General features: G+C 43.2%; 1 protein-coding gene across 1 annotated transcript in view; it reads left to right on the top strand.

Moving 5' to 3' along the window:
- The first annotated feature begins 6147 nt into the window (after positions 1-6147).
- The window catches only part of LOC306841960 (tumor necrosis factor ligand superfamily member 10-like), a 47881-nt gene continuing 30858 nt past the window's right edge, over positions 6148-23170 (top strand). Inside the window, exon 1 of the mRNA XM_079372002.1 lies at positions 6148-6653. Coding sequence (XP_079228128.1) covers positions 6432-6653 — 222 coding nt within the window. The 5' untranslated portion in view covers positions 6148-6431. The remainder of the gene's footprint in view (positions 6654-23170) is intronic.

The following is a 23170-nucleotide window of genomic DNA, read 5'->3' as shown; positions in this document are numbered from 1 at the left end:
TACATTGGCAGGGGACCAATGCATTTATTTTCAATAGGAATTAAAGTGCGGTATCTCCAACTGTCCTGTAGATGGTGACACAGGAGCAATGAGAGTGTTGTCAGCATGCAGTCAGTGACATGACCATGAGTGTATGACAATAACTGGATTTGATGAAATATTTGAAACGTGAAACCAAAATGATTCTGAATAAATATGCATGCCATCTGTTAGCTTTATTCCACTGTATGAATTGTTAAAAACACTATTATTTTTAAGGGCTGACTTTAAGACCCTTGAGATTTCTTTTGATGAGTAAAGCTTTGACCACATTTCCCCTATCGGCAATTGATGGATTTGCGTCTTACCACCAATAAATGATGCTCTGACTAACTTAATAACTGAATGGCATCCTTAATTATTTCCCCTTGTCATCAGCCTGAAAATACTAATGGATTCAGTTTGATTCATTCATTTCCTTTTATGAACTTAATTGCCATTGTGGTTGGCCAGAAAGACGACTGAAACATGGTGCTAAACCAAACTAGGATGTGATTCAGCAGAGGAAAAAAACTGATGTTTTCTTTTTGTTTTCCACATCAATATGCTGTCAGAGGATGAAAAACTCTGTAGTTGACCAGTTGAGTGAACAATGGTAAAGCAGGTTTGAATTAAGACTTCTCTGGTCCTTGTCGAGGCCCTCATGTGTTTGCGAGCCTGTGTGAACATCCAAACAGATCTGCAAGCAATACAAAACACCTTCTCTCTCACGCAACACAGATGGAGCGATTGGGAGGAATAATAAAGACTGTAATTTGTCTTTGACAACTTAATCCTGTTGACCGAAAGTGAGTCAATAAGGAGTGCTGAGAGTCTTACGAGAATAAAGGATCCATTCTGATTAGAGGTGAAAGTGAACTCAAAGAGAACAGATCTCCAGCAATGATTCCTCGAGACGATGCGTTTTTGACACTATAACAAAACCTCAGCGTTGCATTTTATTACTGTTTGTGCCAATAAATGTGAAATATTCCACATACTTTACACACATTTTCTAAGAAAGAGAAAACTGTGTTTTTATCATGTATTTGATTAAAAAAAAACAAAAAAAAACATGTGCAGAGACCGTAGTCCTCCAAGCGAGCGACCCCGGGTTCAAATCTTATCTTAATCTCTTATGCAGCATGTCATGAGGAACTCTGCTTCTGCATTTTACTTTGCTCTCTTTCCCCCCAACGATCCAGGTTTTCATTTCTTTACCGATGTGCTGGGTTTATTCTTTGAGTTTATGCTTGAGATCGTAGGACGTTTTTCTTCTACATACATTTATTTCTTAGATAATTTAGGGGTAGGGGCTGAGAGTGACATCCTATTGTGTGGTTGGCTCAGCACCTTCCCATCTTTTGTTCTTTTTGGCCAGGGTCTCCAGTCCCTTTTGTATTCTTTGGTTTATTCTTCGTCCCCTGAGTATTTTTTGTTTTTTGGTGGGGAACGTTTGTTAGAAAAAGCTCTGGGTTTAATCTCAAATCTATGGGGTTCCCCCTTTATGTAATAATAAATTAAAACCAAAGTTTTCTGGAAACTTGGAGATATATCAGCATGATAATGGCCAACCATTACGACAGAAAAAATGTTTGAGAAAATATATGTGCAATGTGTAATTTAATTCTAAAGTTTGACGAATGTCCCATCTGTTAACATGGAGGAGGCGGGGTTTATGTGCAGCCAGTCGGCAGGAGGGGAATCTAAAGCTTTTGGCTTTTCTCTTAGGGGGCCATCTTTTTAAAGTCTATGCTAGCATAGAGCTGCTAGCATGACGTTGGACTTCTTGCCTTGTTGGTAGAGTTATATTTTTTAATGTTGTGTCTTCACAACAATAAATGTCTCCACAAGTCAATGTAGATAATAAATAAATGTTTCATTTCCCTCCCTAATTCAACTATTTATTGAAGCAATAGAAATGTTAGCTTTACTTCATCTTGCGTATGCCAATAAACAATGCACATTACGACGACCTGGCTGCGGTTGGTGATCGTCCGTTGGCTCTGATACTCAACATGTCATAAAACGCTGAGTCTGAACTTCTAACTCCCTCTGCTGATCACCATTATGTTTTCTCACCACGGGACACGGCCCAATGTGACACACTCACATATGTGCACACAGATAAGCTGCAGGGCTGGGTGGACAGCTGTGGTGTCAGGGGGGGAAACACACACACACACACACACACACACACACACACACACACACACACACATCTGGAGAAATACTTGTGTTGTCAGGAGACTGGCTGCCAAAACAGACAGGGAGGAGATGAGAAAAAGTACTCTGACACATGCTTATAGGACGAGAGTTTTTTTTATGCTATAATGAAATTTAATGGTAGGAGTACTCAATGTCTTGTCAGCAGCTACGTACGCAAACATAACGAATACTAGATAGATAGATAGATAGATAGATAGATAGATAGATAGATAGATAGATAGATAGATAGATAGATAGATAGATAGATAGATAGATAGATAGATAGATAGATAGATAGATAGATAGATAGATAGATAGATAGATAGATAGATAGATAGATAGATAGATAGACAGACTTCTGCCAAACACACGTTTGATGGCAACAGCTTTTTGCAATAAACCACGTGTGGATTTCTTGCATCTCTGAAATTCTTCACGACTTATCTCCTGTCTTCAATCTTTCACAGGTTGTGTTCCCTTCAGCCCGTCATCACCAACACTGCACTTTGTCTTGTCTGACTGCATCTCAGTGATGGGACGCAGGATCGCACAGCTTAGCGCATCAGACGATCAGACGTGTCTTATCAGCGGTGGGTTAATCGAGTTAGAGCACCGAGAATCATTTTGCGTTTGATCCACCTAAACAGACTCAGACCTCAGCGCTTGGATCCAAAGAAATGGGAGATGAATTTATGAGTTCAGCTGCCTTCAAAAACAGATCTTAAGGCTGATCTGTTGCAACTTTATTTTTTATTAGGGACTCTTAGCTACTGGCTACACACGCGGCTACCTTGTTTTTTTGACACCATGTAAGGAAGGCGCCGCTCCTGGTCGTTAAGAGGAACGATTGAAAGTTATTACACTTGAACAGAATGTGCAGCCGTGGACAAAAGTGAAACAAAGCAAGAAAGACATTTTGGAAATATTCAACTAAAGCGTTCTCAAGTTTTATTGCAAAGAAATGCTCCAATTTATCAGCTTTTTGCCTTACGACTACATTAAGGTCTTAGAGCTAAGCAACAGATTTTCCTCCAAAACAAACTTGGGGACGACAATTGGGGATTATTTTTAATACACTTGTAACTGAACTGTGCATCGCTGAAGTGATTGGAGATTCTGGAAATGTCATCAGAACAGTATTTGTTGATAGCAACCCGAAGATCGTCATGTATCTCTGGTTTATCTGTCGTTTGCAGTGGAAGGTTTGAAAAGTGTTTAAGAGCTTTTTTTTTTTTCCAGCAACAAATTGGAATCTAAAGTTCTGGAAATCCAAACGGACCAAAGTCCTTTTGTTTCGACATTTATAGGTGTCGTACCGCGATAAATCAAGAAAGCTTCTGGATTTGGAATTTCTTGTCTCCCTCCAAAAGGATGTTGGCTGTCCTGAAGTTCTCCCTGGAAGAGCTCGAAAAATACCTCTCGTATTTGGATGGTAACATCATTACTGGCAACCAAGGAGACATTTTGCAGGAACTCAGTTGCAGCGTTACCCAGTACGGTCGATTTGTTCACCAAATCATTGGACGAAAGTCGTCTTTTTTAGAACTTTGTTTTCGAGACTCGATTGTTTTTTGGTTTCAAACGTTTGACCTTGAAGGGTCGAAGTATCAATTAGATAAAGACTCTTCAGATCTTTAAACCCAAAACCTCGTCACGTCCATCAACATGTGAGTGAGTCGGTCGTCTCTCAACCATGAAGGCTCGGGGATTCGATCCCCAGCTCCTGCAGCAACATGTCCGACCTGACCTTGGGCAAGGCACTGAACCCCAAGTTGCTCCCACTGCTTTGTCAATGGGGTATGAATATGTATGAATGGGATTAGTCACTTCTGATGGTCACCTCACACAGCAAACCTCTGCCATCAGTGATTAGTCAGAAGATTAAAAAAGTACAAGCTCAAGTCTGTTTACATGTTTTTTTAATTGCTTGGTATTTAATCGACTTTAGTAACGAGGGGTGCAAGGTCAATAGACGCCATCTTGTTTTATCCTTGAAGTCTAGTTTGGGTAGTCCGCTTTGGGTGGACTCTGCTTGTTCATGTATTGTAATAATGACGAGCATTGTGGAGGCACAGATGGATGCGATGCACTTTTGGTTGACATTATCCAAAGCTCTCCCAAAACCCCCCCTGAGACAATCTGGATTAGACTCAAAGTGTTCATATCTGATGTCCTGGGATAAGAAAGTAGCAGAGATTTGTTTTCTGAACCTAAAGGGGCCGTCAAGTCCAGGTCAGTGGAAGTGATGGTTTCCACATCTGGAGTTGGCCCCCCCAAGTGTATTTCAGCTGTATTTTCTGTTACTTGGTGGAACCTTTTTCTGGACTTCAAATTGATTCGCAACAACTCTCAGAATCCAAACCGTTTGAGATTTCCAGGAAAGGATGGGCACGAAATAGCGAACAGACACGAGTGGAAATAAAACTCCAACGGATTTTTGATAAAGTCAAGTGAAGTTAATGTGTGCTATTTTACGTGACCTTTAATGGTCATAGCTGTTCCATTGGCAGCCATTTATTCCGGTCTGCTTCGCCGACTGGACGAACAGTTCTGACTGGCGGGCATTAGCGGACTGTTCCTCAGCTGTTTGTACGTCTAGAGAAGATATTAAAGGAAAGCTTGTTGTTCGAAGATGCCTTGTAGACACATTGCACAAGTTTGACCACATAATTATGTATTGTCCGTCTGTTCTTAACTGTTTTATGACCAAAAAGGCCAAAATGATAAAAACTGAAACTAAAGGTTTCCAAGTGATTTAAGACTGGCTGGAGGCTAAAAATCCTCCATAAATCTCTCAAATTCAATTCGTGGTCATTTGTTCGAATGTGTCCAGGATCGTCGGAACTATTCAGGATGATTTTTGGGAAGTTGAACTTCCAACCAAGGCTTGGCTTGTTCTCGCTGCGTTTAACTGGAGCGGTGTTGTTTGCTCTCAAACAGAGTCAAGCTGTAAAACAGACCGCAGGCAAACATACACACAAACAGCGGGGGGGGGGGGGGGGGGGCGGCTCAGAGAACAACATGAATAAATCAGACGATGGAGATTCGTATGTCGTTATTTTCTGTTAACCAAAAACACAAGTTATCAATCTGTTTAAAAAAAACTTCCAATTGAGGACAACAAAAACATTTGCCTGTTTTAAAAACTCGTAAACAGTTGAAATAAAAATAGAATCCCAGAAAGTGGTAAAAAAAAAAAGGAAATTTTATTGCGTTAACGAGCCAAAATCAATTAGTTATGACAGAACACTGAGAGAAATATAAAGTGGTCACATGACGTTTTCTACACTTCATCTGTCTTTATAGCTGATAAGATCTGTTGGGATGGATCGTCTCAGCTTCAGTGCAGTCTTTGACGTTGCACATTCCTGAAAAACAAAAAGGTCAATCTAAAGGGGAGAGCGGCACTATCGCTCGTCCTGAACCCGAGTCTCAGGAGGACATAAATCAATCAATCTATGGAGACCGACAACATGTTTCCAAGGACCGTATAATGTATTGAGATGGAGATTTTTTTTGGGGGGGGGGGAATAAAATCAATTTGGGATCCATCAAGACGAGCTGTATTCATCTACTTTCTACTCAGGGAATAACATGTTCTGAAAAGATTGTGAATTGTGTGATAAAATCAGCAAAAGATAATCCTTATATTTATTATGTACTGTGGGGAAATGGGAATTTTAAGTTCGACACTTTTATATTCTGCTGTTGCAATGTCTGGCCCCAGTGTCCCATGCCTAGAAAGCACTGTTGAAACTAAAATAGAGAGAGAGAAAGAGAGGGAGGAGAGAGAGGATTCCTCCGCAGCTCCAGGGTGGTGAAAAGGTTAAGCCAGCCCCCTCTCTGCTGCCCCCCCCCCCCTCCCCCCCCCTCCCCCCCCCTCCCCCGCTGGGCTGCAGCTCATCATCAGTCCGGCGTAGCCTGCCTTCACAGCAGCAGCTCGTCTTTACGCACAGACATGGACACATCCGAACTTTAACTACACTTGGTCGTCTACCCTCGCTGTGAGCTCCACAATGAAAAGCACCGTTTGCAGCAGCGGACGCATGGAGATCTAACTTCGCTCCATTTTTTTCTTTTTCTGTGTGTGTGTGTGTGTGTGGCTCAAACTCCGTGGAAGTTGTTGTTGGTACTGTTTTGCTGTTCCCTTGGTTTTTTGTTTTTTTTAAATTGTCTGTGTGGTCTGCTAATGCGTCGGGAATGCCATGGCCACTCCGAGCGCACAGCAGCAGCACCAGGATTATTACAGATCGGTGAGCAGCGAGTCCACCACTTACATGATGGTCCCGGCCGGCGGACCGAGCGGGACGGCGCGCCGGGAAGCGCCGTCCAAGATGTGGGTGGCGATGGTGGTGATAGTGGTGGTGGTGCTGCAGATCGCCTCCACCACGGGGCTCTTTCTCTACCTGAACATGTCCATATCGCAGGTAAGAGCTGCTGCACAACTTCTTTTTCGCTGCGCATTGGTCACCAAGTAGGAACTTTGTGAAGAAGCTGCAGACAGTTTGCTTTTTTTTTTTTCTTTTTTTTTTTACTGAACTTATCAATGCATCATCATTCTTTCGTTTTCATTTCATGCACGTTGACTATTTCTGACATATCCAAATCAGGAAAAATCAAGCATGTTACAACTTTGAACCACGACACACACACACACACACACACACACACACACACACACACACACACACACACACACACACAATTAAGCAGAGTGAGTTTGAATGTTCAGTTTTATGTGTTGTGCACGCGCGCGCTATGAAAGTACTGTTTAAAAACAACAACATGTCTGTACAACATTTACAGATCGGACTTCATATCACCCGAACAAACGGATTGCATTGCATTGCACACAAAGTCCCTGCGAGACCATAAGCATGTCACACATTCTTAATTTTCACGAGATGAAATGAAAACTTCAGTTCAGTGGACTAAAATCCCCCTTCTGGAACACATTTCGCCCCCGCGTTTGACTCGCAAGGCGCATCGAAAAAAAACATCTTTCGCATGACCTGACATTGTTAAAAGTTATAAACCATTAAAGCCTCCAGCAGCGTTTAATCATATACGTTGCCACATTAATGGCACATGTAGTAAGCATTTGTGTGGAAAGTGTAGGCTGGAGCAGAGGACCGGCTTTTTGAGTATGTTGCAGATGTTGCGTGCAGAGGTTAAATATGCAGGTCGGTATTACCATCCCCTTGGGTTTAATCCCCTTTTATCCTTTAGAATAACCACGAGCAGGTAGCCTAAAAGGTCTGTAAGTAGTTGCATTTTTGCCCACAAGGTGTTTTAATATGTTACATGTCTGAGCTTAAGTTGAGAACGAGGCTGAGATTTAATTTGTCTCACCGGAAATCAATTAGCAGAGCTGCTGTCACCGCGACAGTCCGTGAAAAGTGACCTGCAGCGCCAGTTATGAGTCCTACTGCGCAAGTACAAGACTGTATTGAGTTCTCTCTTTTTATCAGATGTCAGTGTCCTTCCTTTCTCCGTGAGAGATCTGTTACCTGATATGATAGATTAGGCACACCCGAGGGGTTTGATGCACGCGGAGGAGAGGTCTTACCGCGAGATGTGCAACATGTGGTTTCTGATACACCGCGAGGGGAGTTAATATATCGTCCGTTTAACAAATCTACAGGAAAGAAGTAGGAAACTGGTGTGTGCATCACAGCGAGAGTCTTTGTTTGAAAGTGTAACCTCAGTCCATCAGAGAGAGAGAGAGAGAGAGAGAGAGAGCTCCGCATCTCCACGCGAGACTGCACATCTGTAAGAACTCGAGGTGGAAAAATGTGTCATGCTTTTCCGCCTCCTGCTGGGGAGAGAACTCACACAGGTGTGCCTCAGACGACTTTTCATGCACATGTGCGTGCGTGTGTGTGTGTGTGTGTGTGTGTGTGTGTGTGTGTGCTGCAGATCATTTAAAGGGGGGAAACATAAAACCCATCTGGCGGTTTGTGTAAAGCTCCTGCTTGGAAATCAAGCTTTGTTTAGTTTCGTTGATGCTTCAATCCAAAGACTTTTTCATGGACTGAAAGTCTAAAATTATTGCATGACATTTTTTTTTAATCGCATGCTGTTTTCTCCCTGTTGTACGATAAGCCTCCGCAGCTTCTCCCAGTCATCCCAATCCCAGAAAAACACCACGGCTGCATCTTCCAACGTCTCATTTTTACCTTTAACGAAGCTTCAGTTCAGCAGATATTCAATCGATCAACAACCGTATATATTTATACCGTAAGTCATAAACTATACGACGAGAGCCTCGCCTTAAATAGCTACCTTCATACATCTGTGATGGAGAGCTCAGTCTGAGTGACGCTAATGGCAACATCAAAGCTACAGGAGAGAGACTCTGTGGCATGAAGGGATTTTTTCTGGTAATCGCCCTGTCAGACATCCTCCTGCCTCTCTCCTCTTGGTTTATGGACTTCCTGTATTTGGCTGCGTCTGCTTCCAATCGACTTCCAACGAACCTCAACCAGCAGAGTCAGCTGTGGAAACAACCCTTACGCACTTTACCTATAAGTCAAAAAAAGAGAGACGTTAGGTGTTCTTCACATTCAGTCTGTGTTGGCAGGAAGTCACATGGAGAACAGAGGGAGAAGACGCTGGGACAGAGACGGGTGAATAACACGGAGCTGTGTATCTTGAATGTGGGGGAATCCCCCCCCCCCACACCCCCACCCCACCCCCTGTTCTCATGCGAAGGCCGGCTATTTTTAACGTGGAAACAAGCCGGCTCTGTGAATCGCTGCAATGCCAGGCTGTTTGAGACAAAAGAAGCGTGAGACAATAACGCCGCCGCACAATGACGAACGCTCCGGTGTTGCCCCCGAAGCTGCAGCATTCACTCGCGCAAACAAACGCTGACAAATACAGAAGCTTCCGGGCCTCACATGCATGTATGTACTGCTTGTGCACGCTCTGTATACAGTCACACTGATACATACTGTAAATGTACCGGGGGGGGGTTAAAGGTCGACTGGTAAATGTTGCACAGACTGACAACCAACAAAGTCCACATACTGGATGTGCTGCTTGTCCACAAGCAGAACAGGCGACCACTTGAGGCCCTTGAGGCCAGCAGGGGGCCCTTTAGGCCAGCAGGGGGCCCCCCTGACGGCTGACAAACCAAAGCTGTAAATGTGCAGATTTTTGCAGCGACAGTCGGAGACCCCCCTAAAGGGGCCCTCCAGCCTGACGGCACTCAGTCTCCTCGCTCTGCGATGTGTCGCTCGTTCTGTTTCTATGAAAGCCGACGTTTATCCATAAAAGTCTGTGACGCTGGTTTCAGGGGGGCCCCCCTGTGCATTTTTTTGTCTGAGGGTCCCAAGTGTCGCTGATCAGCAGGATTTGGGGCTTTCCAGTGTTATCTGTGTAAGATTGCCACGTCGTCCCTTTCACTTCACTGGTCCACTTTATTATTGTTTGGGTTCACTGATAGGCTCTGAGTCACCCAGACGTGTGTGTGTGTGTGTGTGTGTGTGTGTGTGTGTGTGTGTGTGGTCTGATTCACACTGAAGAAGCTCTGGCTCTTTGATTGGGTGTGTGTGGTCCAGTTTTTGTCTCCACTGCCTGTCTTTGTCTTTTTAGGTGGACGATCTTCTGCTTCATCTCTGTGCTGATCACATGACCCTCGAGTGAGCAGATGAGGAAAAATCCTCCCAAATATTGACATTCCTGTGTCCAATTAGAAACAATAGACACGATAAGAAGCGTCACCGAAAAGCAATTTAAGTTTAGAATCAAGCCAGATTTAGACTTGGCAGTAAATGGAGAAATCGGGGCCCTATTAGAGGCCCTCACCTTACACACTACCATGTAATTACATTTCCTAAGATCACTATCTGGAACAGAGGCGCTGCTTGTCAACAGGCAACTACTTGGGGGCCCCAGGTCAGGAAGGGGGGGGGGGGCAAACAGCTGACAAACTTTAAACCACAGCGTTGTCTCAAAATGTGCAAATTTTGCAACGACAGTCGTAGACCTCCCTAATGGGGCCCCATCTGACAGAACTGACTCTGCTAAGGGTGGCGTGCATTATCGCTGTGAAGTAAAGTAAATTTATCAGTTGTATTCATTCATTCACACACGCAGTCACGGCCTCCCTGTGTGGCCTCGGCTGTTGTTGCCAAGTCACTTCTGACGTAACCCCCCCTGTAGGGCCCTTATAGAACCGTACAGTGTGGGGCAGGTTTTCCATTAGTGCATAAATCTGCTTTGTGTTTACTTAAGAGTTTCACACTAGATCGTGTTTTATTGGACGAGGTCAAAGTTCAATTTGACGTGAAAGAATCAATGGACAACCAGGCAAGAATGTGTGACGCGTGGTTCATATCCATGAGCGTGTTTTTCTTTGTGTGTGTGAGAGAGAGAGACAGAGAGAGAGAGAGAGAGACAGAGAGAGAGAGAGAGAGTGAGAGAGAGAGAGAGAGAGAGAGAGAGAGAGAGAGAGTGAGAGAGAGAGAGAGAGAGAGTGAGAGACAGAGAGAGAGAGAGAGAGAGAGAGAGAGAGTGAGAGAGAGAGAGTGTGAGAGAGAGAGACGTGTGTTCATCATCACAGAGCAGTTTGAAGTCAAATCAAATTCTTCAGTCCAAATATTTAGATTTAATTCAAAGCTAATAATACAAACCTCCCACATCAGACTCCATGGCCAAACACAACCTGCTTTTCTCTCTCTCTTCTTCTCCAACACTCATTTTTCCTCTCTCTCGCTCTCTCTCTCTCGCTCCCCCCTGCAGTCTCTCCGTGTTAGGGTTCAAGTCCACTTTGAGAATCAGGTTACAGTCAGTTTTAGGGCTCCTCGCAGGAGGGGGCAAATTTTTCAGGAGTGACAAAAGCAGTATGTCTTTATGAGGTACAACTTAAGTGACTCTTTGGCAGCGATTTATGTGTGCATACTGTGTGTGTGTGTGTGTGTGTGTGTGTGTGTGTGTGTGTCGGTGCATCTAAACCAGCCTTGGGCTTGTCTCCAGAGTTGCTGAAGCTGTTTGAATGTGTGTGAGGCCGAAAGGATTAAGGGAGTGAGGAAGCTTGTTTGTGCACAAAGACACATGTGGTTAATGAAAGAGGGTTTAGGAGGTATTCAGCTTTGGTTTCTATCTTCATGACCAAATCTGACAAGGCCAGAATGACATGAAACGAGAAAATCCTTTGAACTTTCGCAGTCATGTTGGCTCTTTTTTTTTCTCGCATGACCCTTTGGGATTTTGTCTTTTTTTTTTAAGGTTTTTTTCCCTCTCCTGACTTTCTTTTATCCTGATTCGATTGTCTTGAAGACACAAGTGTCTATGCACAAACCCGCGTGCACACTCCCTGTTTTCATGTCCAGTTGATGTGGATGACGAGGAAAAAGGAAAGCGCAGATCGCAGGGAAGTGGGAGAGGAGAAAGTGGGCATGACAGATGAAACAAGAAAGAAAGGGGGGAAAGACAGGAAGACATTATTATTCTAATGAACTTGGATCAAGCTCCTAAGTCGCTGGATCTTTTTTTGAGTGTGCAAATATTGGACGGCTTTTTTACTAAGACTCAGGCCACTTCTCCTGACTGTTAAACTGGATTTCATGCGTTCAAATATTAGGACCCCCTGTGGTGTAGGATAGCCAGGGGTGTGTCTAGACTTTTTTTGGACTTGGGTGGTCCCAACTGGGGCTCCGACGGTACGCAGGGGTGGCCTGAAGTGTGACGTGTGCAGAAACACACACAAATAAATATCAATTATCCACCCATTCTAACATCACCAATCATCTGTATTTCATAATGATGGAAGCATTAGCTTCATGTTTTAATGACACCAACAGAACAAACTGCTGCTCAGCCCAACTTTGAGTGTTTGCCTTTACAAAATAAAAGACCTAAGAGTTGGTTTTAACAAAAGCCCCATTTCTGACAGGGCAAAACGCCAGTCACAGTTTCGGATTTTCGGATTATCGCCATGAGGTGGCCAATCAGATTTCAAAGGGGGGGGGGGGTCCCATGCCACCCCTGGCCACCAATCTGTACGCGCCCCTGAGGCTGGCTGCTTTATATAAGCAACGCTTGACTCTGTCATGGTGCCATCTCGACAAACTTCCAGAAAGCATCCGAACAGTTTTTGAACGAGCCCCCCCCCCCAAAAAATAAAAAATAAAAAGACCTCATAAGGTCTAAGACTATCTAATTGTTGTACTTTATGACATGATACACGTTCAGAACTCAAGAGATAAACAAAGACAGGGATTTTTACGGGTTATTTGTCAAGATTTTTTTATCTGTGTTCAAATGATCTTTGTTCTTATTTTTTTTTTGTATTTCCTCTTCGCCTTTATAGGGGAACACCAGATAAAAAACCTTTCACACTGATCTGGAGAATAACTTATTGGTGACATTTAAAGCCCTCCTGGTAGAACAACGCGGACCTCGTAATAGAAGTTCTGTTGTGATCAAATGTGATGTGTACTCAGCCCAAAGATTAGATGTCCTAAAAGTCACATTAAACACTTCATTAAAGGAAAGAGGAAAGAAAACAAGAGAATCTTCACGTTGGTTTATCTGACAGAAAACAGACGCACGGAGCTGCCACACACACAACGTCGGCTTAACAGCTTGACACTTGAAAACAGGATATTTGCGTTCCCACGTTGGAATGCTCATTAGGATGTAGCTACAGCTGGGATGTGTGTGTGTGTGTGTGTGTGTGTGTGTGTAAGCCAACAGCTGCTGATGTCTGTGTTATCAGTGTGTTTGCAGAGTCAACATGGTTATACAGGTCTGATAAGGGATGTTCATACGATGTGAGGGAACTGAAACCTCAAACAAGCAGGTGATATCACTGCCGGGCTTTCTGTACACCTGCTAGCATTTTATTTTCTGTTTTGAACTTTTTCATAAAGGGAATTTGGGCCTTTTTAAATTTCTTAATTCAAATTTCTGCATTTAATTATGTGATTATATGCACAAACTTGCATTCCCATCGAAAAATAATGCCAGTGTCCGAGCAAAACTGTTCAGTTGGGGGCCAATAAATGGCTCCAGAAACGATCTACTAATTTCGAGCTGTTACCAGGAGACTTATGAGGGTATGATGTATATCAATATATATTATGGTTCACCTTTACGTAGACCTGCTCCAATGAAATGCCCTTCCTCTCGTCCATCCATGTCCCCCCTCCTTTTCCGATCTGCACTGTATGGGCTCCATATGGCTCCCATCATCATGGAAACCAAATCCTTCCCATACTTTCTAGACATGTATCAAATGAAAAGAGGGATAGAAAAGACGTTGCTTTCCTTTGATCCAGCCAGCGTTCAACAATTGAGAAGAAAAAAGGGAAAGTAAAGAAAATGGATGTCAATAGGAGATACCATTAACGCCTGTTGATGCGATTATTTCCTTTCCAATCATTGACATTTTTGTTTTTTTTATCCATAATGTATCCAAACCATCTACAGAATCTAAAACTGTGACCCACATGAAGCTAATTTAATCGTCACTAAATCATTCTGCTAAACATGGAACCATTTATTACAACGTCTTCAAAATAAAACAGCATTTTCAAACTCATCTTCCCCTGGTGTCACCACAGGAGAGAAATCGATTTATCAAGTAGTCCGTCAACAGAAGAACTTTGATGTCCAAAGTCCCAAATAGCCTCTCGCTCATGAGGATCTGCTTTTGTTCAACATTATAATGACTCGACACCCCAGGGTTAGGGAATGTGCAATGATCATTACTCAGTGTTTATGACAACGAGTGAACCAAAGTGTTTACTGGTTTATTAAAAAAAAACAAAAAATCCAGATGAGTACAAAAATGAAAGTACAGTTATTGTTTCAGGGTGTCAGAGCAGCCGACGAATGAAACTACATTACAGTCCTCAGAAGGCTCGTCTCGGCCTCATGGTCCTTTGTAGACCTTTACAAAGGTCTTACCTCCTAAAATACATTTCCGTCGTCTTGCCTTGTGCCCTGACTGTATTTTGCTGTATCGAGCGTAGTGCAAGTGCAGCACAGCGATGAGAGTTGCGGGTCAAGTTTTGAAAGATGCTCTTGAACTTTGGTCAGTTTGTGGAGATCGTGTTTTTCACTGTAGGAGTGAAGACTTCGTGTTTAGTCTCCAAAAAGGAAGGACTCCACTGGTTGGCTCGTCTCACATTCTGTGCTATTGTGAAGACCTTAAAAAATACTGTTATTTCCTCTGTTTTTCTACCACCCATTCCTGCTTCCATTATAGTTAGTTGTGTGGTTATTTTTAGTCTCATTGGATGCCGTTCCTCTTGGTATTCCATCGCTCATTGTCAGCCAGTTTGGTAGACACGGCCAAATCCCGAGGGTATGTAGTGTTCACAGCAGCAGAGTTACATACTGATTTAGCGGTCATCTTGGTGTGTAAGTGTTTTACCTGATTAGCCAATCGTTGCTAGGATGGAAAGTTCTTCGTTGGTCTTCGGGGGTCTATCCCTGCAGGACTGGGCAGACGTCTCTGTACTGGAACAAGAAGGAGGGCTTGTTAGTGTCAACCAAAAGTCTGTCCAATTATTCCCTCCCTTAAACACACGGACACACATTCGTTCTCTTTCTCACATCAGCGTTCTGACTCTAAGCTGAGGAACAAAACCCTCCTGTTCCTCTGTCAGCTCTCGTTTACGTTCCAATTAAACAACTGCTTGGCCCTTTTTTCTCTCCTCGCTTGTCCAATCGCACCAAAACGACCTCTTCGATCTCTCCAACCAAATCTTGTCCTGCTAACACAACAGTTTTCCTACTCCATTACAATTAGCGTTGGCGGTGCTTTTGTCTGACTCACTGACTGTGAAGGACATTCTGGTTCTGGCATCAAACTAAAAGTCCATTATCGTTACTTTAGTACATGAATTACTAACATTATCATTGCTGTCTCACTTTTTCAGGGCTTTAGAGACCGCTGGACGACAGCTAGTGTTTGGCGAACTGTTTCATTAAAACAAAAAAACACCTTGTTAGAAGCTTGTAAAGCTTTTGGACATGTCATCCATGAACCAAATGAATCAACCACTGAGCATGAATTTGGCTTTGCGAGGAGCTGCTGAATGGAAAACCCAATATCGAAAAAGCATGGGAAAAGAGGTGAAATCATAAACTTGTCAGGCGATGATGTGATTTTAACTAATTCTGTAATCATGCGGTTAAAGTTTTGTATGTCATATTAATTAAAATTAAATGTTATGGTACCGTGGTCCTGTTATTTAAGCTGCTTGGGAAAGTCAACGTCGGATGAGCAAAGTCTCAAATTGATTAGGTTTACATCGGAAAAATGGGAAGTGGTCGTTTTCAGAGAAGTCTGAGAAGTCGGCTCTTGTTTTTCTTAAAATCTTAAATTAACGTCATTCAATATCTGAAGTCAAGGCTCGGTTGTCACTTCAAAGGCGTTTTATTCTTGCACTTTCCAGGCACGCGAGGGAATGGGAATGAAATGCAAACATACTCTACATGTTTGGAAAAGGAGATAAGAATGCCGAGGTCCTTTTTTTCCAGAAATAGTTCAGTGGATGTCTTGGCCTCTCGTAGACGGGATACAAATCTACACATATGAAAACACTGACTCAAGATATGAGGACAGATGTGAAAACAATCTTAACTGTTATGTCACAGAGATCACTTTTGATTTCCCTCCACACCGTGAATGTCTCACATTGTAATCCAAACGACAAGCGAAGAGGTCATCAGAGACATTTGGGATCATCGTCGTCATGGAGATCTTGAATATCTGTCGAAAATGTACCGGTGATCCATTGTGCAGACGTTCAGATTTTTCAAAGGATATTTGGCAGAATGTGACCGAGGATAATGCTGAAGAAAAAGTCAAAGCATCCTCTGGAAACACCAAAAGTCTTCACTAGAAGTCACGGTTATCTATTCCGTAGTTATGTCAGTAAACATGTCTAAGGGGAACTCGATGACGGTGTGAAAGTAAAGGTCAGGGGTCAGCTCGAGGCATCGGGGGTTCATCTTCTGGAGGCCGCGGGTGGCTCTGGAAATTGTCGCGCCAATCTATTAAGATTACAGAGAGGAAACGCATCGAAGCGGGTCACATTTGTCTTCGGCGTGATCAGGATGAAGGAAGCTGTTTGTGAGCCGTCAACCCGGAATGTGGAGCTCATTTCTCGGTAATCAATCTAAACCTGTAATCTGCTTTCATTTCAAGGATTTCCAGCCTTGTGATCGCTCACGGAAGTAGCGACAGCTCATGATAACCTTTGACTCTTGCAGTCAAACTCGAGTCTCGCTTGATAACTTCCGTGTGTTTGTTTTGAGCGTTATCTGGATGTCAGCTTATGCGATTAATGTTTAAATGTCTTATCGCAGCAGACTTTACCTTGGTAGATGTTTTTCCAGGTGTCAAGGCTAACGCAAGTCGACGGTTATCGTCAAACCAGGGTGTTAAAGAAAACCAAATGGAAGTCTGCTAAGTGGCACACTTCCCACCGGCGTTTGGTTTGACGATGTTGCCGTGTTCCCTTCTGCAGCTGAAGGGATTGAACTGTTTGATTGAGATTTCACAGCCGTTGCAGGTAATCGTTAAAAATCAATCCGGGCATATTTCTACAATGTGCATGGGTTTCATTTTAAAGTCAAGGGAGTGGGGTGATTGGAATTTGGATTTTAATCAACTTCAGAAAGCCAATCGAATGCCAAGAACTCTTCAAAATGACCAACACCCTCAAAACACACAACATGTAATTACAAAGAATTGAATATCTCTTTCACATCATAGGGCCATTTTTGTGTTTATCGGCGTTTGCAAATTAACCCTTCATATGTTCCTCCACACACACACACACACACACACACATTGATTTAGCCAAAGCAGGGTACAAAAGACAGCCACAACATTTAGAACAAAGCATTCTTACCACAAGGCAATAAAACGTTTACGAGTCCCCCCTTTGTAATGGGCAATCTATAAATATAGTAATGAAGACAAGCAGGGGACAGAACATTCAAACATTTCAAACTGGAGTGTGTCGAATCACCATTGAAGGTGAAATTGGTTTGCACATTGTGTAAGAAAATCACGTCTTGAGGGAAAACATTTCCAACTGATTGTTCGTTTCTTCCTGATCTAAAAAACGTTCCCGATCCCACTGCGTGACTTTTAAAAGTCCTCCTCCGTCGAGACAGACTTGTGTCTTGTAGAAGAGAAAGTGTGTAAGGAAGCGTTCCCTCAAGTCAAACAGTGTGTTTATTGTTGTAGCCTGTGACACAACGTCAGTTACTCATCTGCCAGAACAGGAGCGAAGAGCCGGCTGCTTGTTTATGTGGAACCATACCGCAGCGTAATATGAAGAAAATATGCTCTTGTTTTCCAATTTGGCGTATTGAATCCTCTTGTTTTCCTTTAACATTAACCGGAAAAATAGCTGGAAGCTTCTTTGTTCTCCTTGCTTGTTTTTTTTTTACACAGCACGGTGGATAGAGTCGGAAATCAGAGAGAATAGAGAACAACATGAAACCTCACCTCGAGGCCGTCTACGCCTCCCCAACCACAACCTTTTCAGCCAATCAAATCGCCCCTATTCCCCCCTACTGTAAGGTCCTGTTTGGACGTGTGGACCCCACCAGGAAAAACACACATCAGCTTCGTGTTATGCCACCATGACAGGCCCTCTTCCTGAGTCATACTCGCCCACCCAGAGGCAGGTTACCCGAAGGACCCCACATGAGCAGAACGCCATTCCTCAAACTTCATGTTGTTTCCTCTGGTCCGTCATTAGCTGCACTTTGTTTACATTTCTATCATTGTCTCAGCTGTGATTTCCCAAAGTGCAACCTTTTAATGTCATCCTCCAGATGTTGGAAAATGTAATCATGAATTTTGGGTTAATTACATGAATTATACAAAAAACAAAATGGCACCGGTTGTTGAAGGAATTTCAAATCTGTGGGTTTTTTTTATTCTGGTGAGATAAATGACATAAACTTCCTGCTGGTAAACTTGTGAATGATTGAGCACACCTTCAGTTTTGCCTTCTTTGAAAACCTGGCAGTCTTCTTGCCGAGCTTCCATAAAAGCTGCAGCGTTTGTCTTCCTTTTAAATCTCTCACATCGGCTCGGTCGCCCCGGGCGATTTCCATCGGTATGTGTGCACAGGTGACTGAGACAAACTGGAAAGTCCTGACCTCTTCTTGCTATTCTCATTACCTCTGCCATCCTCCCTCTTTTTTTTTTTTTTTTTTTTTTCTTTTCCTCTTCCCCGTTCTCGAGCCTCATGACGAGAACCAGAAACTTAACCCTTGGAGCCGGAGCGAAAGCTTCTGGTGACTTCATTTCTCAACGCCTCTCGCTTAGATAACACAGCCAACACTCCCATAAACAAAACCCGACAAAGAGTCTTTATCCAAAGATGAAGTTAACAGCTCTTTTATACCTAAACAGAAACGTCCCCAATTGTTTTAACGCTCAAGGAAGTTGGAGAGAAAGAAAGAAATGACCGGAGTATCAGAAGGCAGGTCCGCCCTGCTTTTGTAAGTCTTTAAACCTTTATTTAAACTGGATGCGATCCAAATGAGCAGCCTCGACAAAGAGAGGTCAGAGTTCCACACGCCATGTGCTGGGAGCGGTTTCTTTCTGCAGACCTGCTGTGGGGTCGTGGACGCAATCACGAACTTTGCAAACTTTTGCACGAATGCATGCACGCCATCCTGCAGGCACGCAGCGGCGAGTACGTTTTTTTGGGGGGGGGGTTTTTGCAGTGAAGCTCCAAGTAACCAGTTAGTTCCACGAAAGAAAAAAAAAAAAGCATCGAGCAAACAATCACCAACTACATTCCTCAGCACAAAAGAAAGCTGGTTGACACACACACACACACACACACACACACACACACGCACGCAAATAATGTCATTTATGTCTCCAAACCGAAGCATCTCATGAGCTGACTTCAAACAGAAACAGCATGTGTTGACCAAATGTGAAAAAAGAGAATCACTACCTGAAACTCATTATCGACTCCTTTTGTTTGTGCGTCTCGTCCCGTTTGTTTGCTGCGATTCAAACCTCCGAAAGTGAAACCTCGGAGACCAGAAATCAAAGCAAAGTCAAACTTTTCACGTCTGTTCAACACTGTTGCTTCTCACTGTGGAAACAAATCCTTTGACTTTATAAACCCTGGTTTTTTTATGCAGATTTGAGTGGCGTCTTTATCCTTAGCATGTTCATTAATCTCCACACATGCTCAGTGAAAAACTTCAGCATGGGCTGAAACTAAGTCGCCCTTCTAAACTAACAGGAAAAAATCAGACCTAATAGTGCTGGAAAAACAGTTGTTGTTCTCATTTAATCAAGGATTAACCAACAACTGACCATTGTTATTTTTAAATGGGAAATTTCAAACGTGAATAAATATATGATGTCGTGAATAAACTAGTTGTAACACACTGTGATGCTGTTAGCTTGAGCTTTTTATTCTTTTATCCAAGTACAGTGAAAACACCGCTATCATAGATGTGTGGCAGTCAGAGTGTAACGCTCTACATCAGGGCACTACTTTCTTTCAGGAGTCATATTAGCCTTCATCAGTTTAAAAAAATAAAATAAAAAATTGCGCATAATTAAATGAAAACGTTGATAATTGAGAAGCTACAAAGTCTCACAAAGAAACAAAGTCGCAGAACTCGTGGACCAGTTTTGAGGTCGTAGTTTACAATAGACGTGCTTCCATTTTCAAGGAAACGTCTTTATTATTCTTGTCTGTCATTCTCAACACTTTTCCAAAAACCAACAAGTTCAAACAAGTCACTCATCACCTCGGCCTGCAGCTGCGAACGCGGCTGATGTGTGCCGACTGATATATGGAGGCCTCGCCTGTCTGCCGTGCACATGCAGCTTTATCCCGCTCACATGATTCATACTGAAAGTTCTTTTGGATAGTAAAATGAGATCCCGTGAAAGGTTGAACAGGGACACCTGCTTTTCTTTGTGTGTTGAAATTGCACCCCGCCCCCCTCGACATTTTAAAACGACCTCAAAAGCCGCAATCAGAGACGTTCTCTGAAGTTTTTTTCTGGAAGACCGTCGGCGAAATAGGTGCTCCTTAATGTGGGAAAATAGATGTTCAAAGAGTCAGAGTGAGGGGGGCGCCGATAGCTCAGCGGCAGCGACAGCGCGCGTACCATGTTGCGAGGCCTCGCTCCTCGCGCGGGCGGCCCGGGTTCGCGTCCGGCCTGTGGCCACTTTCCCGCATGTCTCTCCCCACTCTCTCCCCCTTTCCGACTCTATCCACTGTCCTCTATCAATAAAGGCAAAAGGCCAAAAACAAATCTTTAAAAAAAAAAAAAAAGAGTCAGAGTGAGGTTGTTAAGAGAAAGACATTTTTTTGGCGATCATGATATCTGTTATCGGTTTGGTCTTAAAGTTTTCACGTGTAGCTGGAAGGAGGACAGAGCTAGAAACATGTGGTTTCTGTGTTTCACCGTGAGAGTGGACTAAAAGCCTGAAGGATGGCGTTACATCACCTTCGCTGAAGAGTCAGGCTGCTGTTACTCTGACAGCGTCACTTTCTGTTTGAAGCCATTGGAAGTTTTTTTTTTTTTTTGAAAGGAGAGTTGTGACCTCGACGAAAAAAACAAACCAAACTGCATTTTAGGGCACCTGCTGCTGTTTATCTTTTCCCAAAGACCAAACACACATTCCCAGAAGGATGGCCGGCGTTTAGAGGAAAGACAAGAGAGCCATTGAGAAAGGAGTCGAAGGAAGGTGCGGGGCGGAAGTCGAGGATCCTTTTTGTTGGTTTTTAATCAGCTTAAAGTCGGCGCTGGAAGTTCCTCATGAGGATAGATTTCCAAAGCTGTCTTATTAATTCCTGTCTCTCTCTCTCTCTCTCTCTCTCTCTCTCTCTCTCTTTCTCTCTCTCTCTCTTTTAATATATAAAGAGAAAATAAGCCTTCGTTGAGTTTTCAAGCCACAATCAACTTCAAGACATTCACTGATCCCCAACTCTCCGTTCCATCCAAACATTCGGGACATCTTGGATCTTTCTTTTTTAAAATAAAAACAGAAAGTGATTATTTTAAAAACATGAAAGCCCAACAATAACTTCCAGAAGCTTTTTTCTTTTTCTTTCTGGGAGTACAATTTGTCTCCACAACCACAAATGCAAGCTGAAACCTTCCAGTGCAAAGTTGTAAACCATATATGGGCGTATACGTCTCCATTAGTGCACATGGCATGGCTAATGCTGAACCATATATACAGATTACACTATGCAGAGGAGGTGGTACCACAGACCCTCTCCTGACTTTGTTATTGTTTTTTTTTTAGCATTATATTTTCCAAAAACAAAAGAAAAATCTCAGGTCCGTCATTAAATATGTTGTTGTTCTAATTCCAATCAAATTGCGGGTTTTAATGTTCATCCAATAATCACGTTCTGTTTTTATTAGCATTTTAAACGTCTGCACTTTTTATGAAATTGGGCCGCAGTAACAGTCATGCACGTTTTTCTGTTTATCGTTGACTTTAAACGTCTCAGCGTGTGTCCGCACTTCGGTTCTTTGCCTCGCTCAAACTGATGTTGGCATCGTACGGTCCAGGCTCAGGACGCCATGAAAAAAAAAAAACGCTGGTTCATGCTCCCCATACCCCCTAATAGCTTGGTTTTTGGCTCCGACCGGCTGGTGTGTTTGTGTGCAGGGTTCTGGCACGCTGTTTGCAGTGATGTGTGTGTGTGTGTGTGTGTGTGTGTGTGTGTAGGGGGGGGGCTGAGGTATAAACTCCCTCTTCATAATTGAAATAGCCTCTATTTTCTCCTCATAAATACCTTTTGTGTATGGATGGCAGTCAAAAAGTCTCCGTGTGTAGTCCGGCCTGATTGCTCCTTAACGTGACGGATTGTCGAGAAAAGTGTGGGTCATTAAACGCATCGCAGGGAGGACTCGGACAGCTTTAACAAATAAATCCATTTCTGCGCCACCTTGGCTGCGCGCCAGAGACGCTGAAGCCTTGACGGCTTGATAAAGAGGGAACGACACACTCAAGCTGCACACACACACACACACACACACACGCATGCATTTACCATAAAAACCATAACAAACACTGAACTTAGAGGCTGGAACTTTTGCACATGTTGTCAAATAAAAACATGTACGTAGTAATTCTCTCAGGCGTGCACCCAGTATACCGCACTTAACTAGCGGAAGCTAACATGTTCATGCAAACACACGAGCCTCTGAGTTTAGGTGGTGTTTTGGGGGGGGATTACATGCAGTTCAGCTTTTTAATGATTGCTCTGGGCCAGCTTTCACAACATAGAGTCAGAGTGCAAATGTCTGAGTGGAGATAAAGAGGCAGACAGACTCATCTTAGCAGCTGTAAATAGACGCCTTGTGAGTGCAATGGTCATGAATCACCAGCAGAGCCTCGTCATCGTGAATGGACTGGTGTTTATGGCTATGCAAGAGTTTTTACTAAATCAGTTCAGCGTGCCTTGTTATACATTACAATCGCCAACAACAACACTGCTTGAATGGTGTGTGTGTGTGTGTGTGGGGGGGGGGGGGGGGGTTGAGGCATGACGACTGGCCTAAACTCTGGCTTCATGTCGCAGTGAGGGCAACATTTGTTTTTATCTTCTTTTTTTGTAATTTAATCTGTAAAGCTTCTGTAGTACAAGGAGGAAAAAATGTTCCAACAATGTAAAACCATTTTTTTTTTTACAGGTTTGTCTATCTCCTCGAGTCTCGCCACCACTTTTCATAGACCCAGACCAGGAGAAATAACATAACCCTACATATATTCAGTCCCATAGCTATTATAATGGCAGCACGTTCGAAAGACGAGATCAATCTTCACGAGGACATAGGAGAAAATCTGACTGGAATAAATGCAGGGAGCAAATGTGCGAATAAGTTAAGAGACCGCAGATTAGCTAGAAGCTAACTCTGCTAGAAAGCATCTAATGCTAAGAGACCGCAGATT

Source organism: Symphodus melops, assembly GCF_947650265.1.
Source record: "Symphodus melops genome assembly, chromosome: 20".
NCBI lineage: Eukaryota > Metazoa > Chordata > Actinopteri > Labriformes > Labridae > Symphodus > Symphodus melops.
Note: the sequence above shows the minus strand (reverse complement) of the source record. Positions and strands in the feature narration are given on the sequence as shown.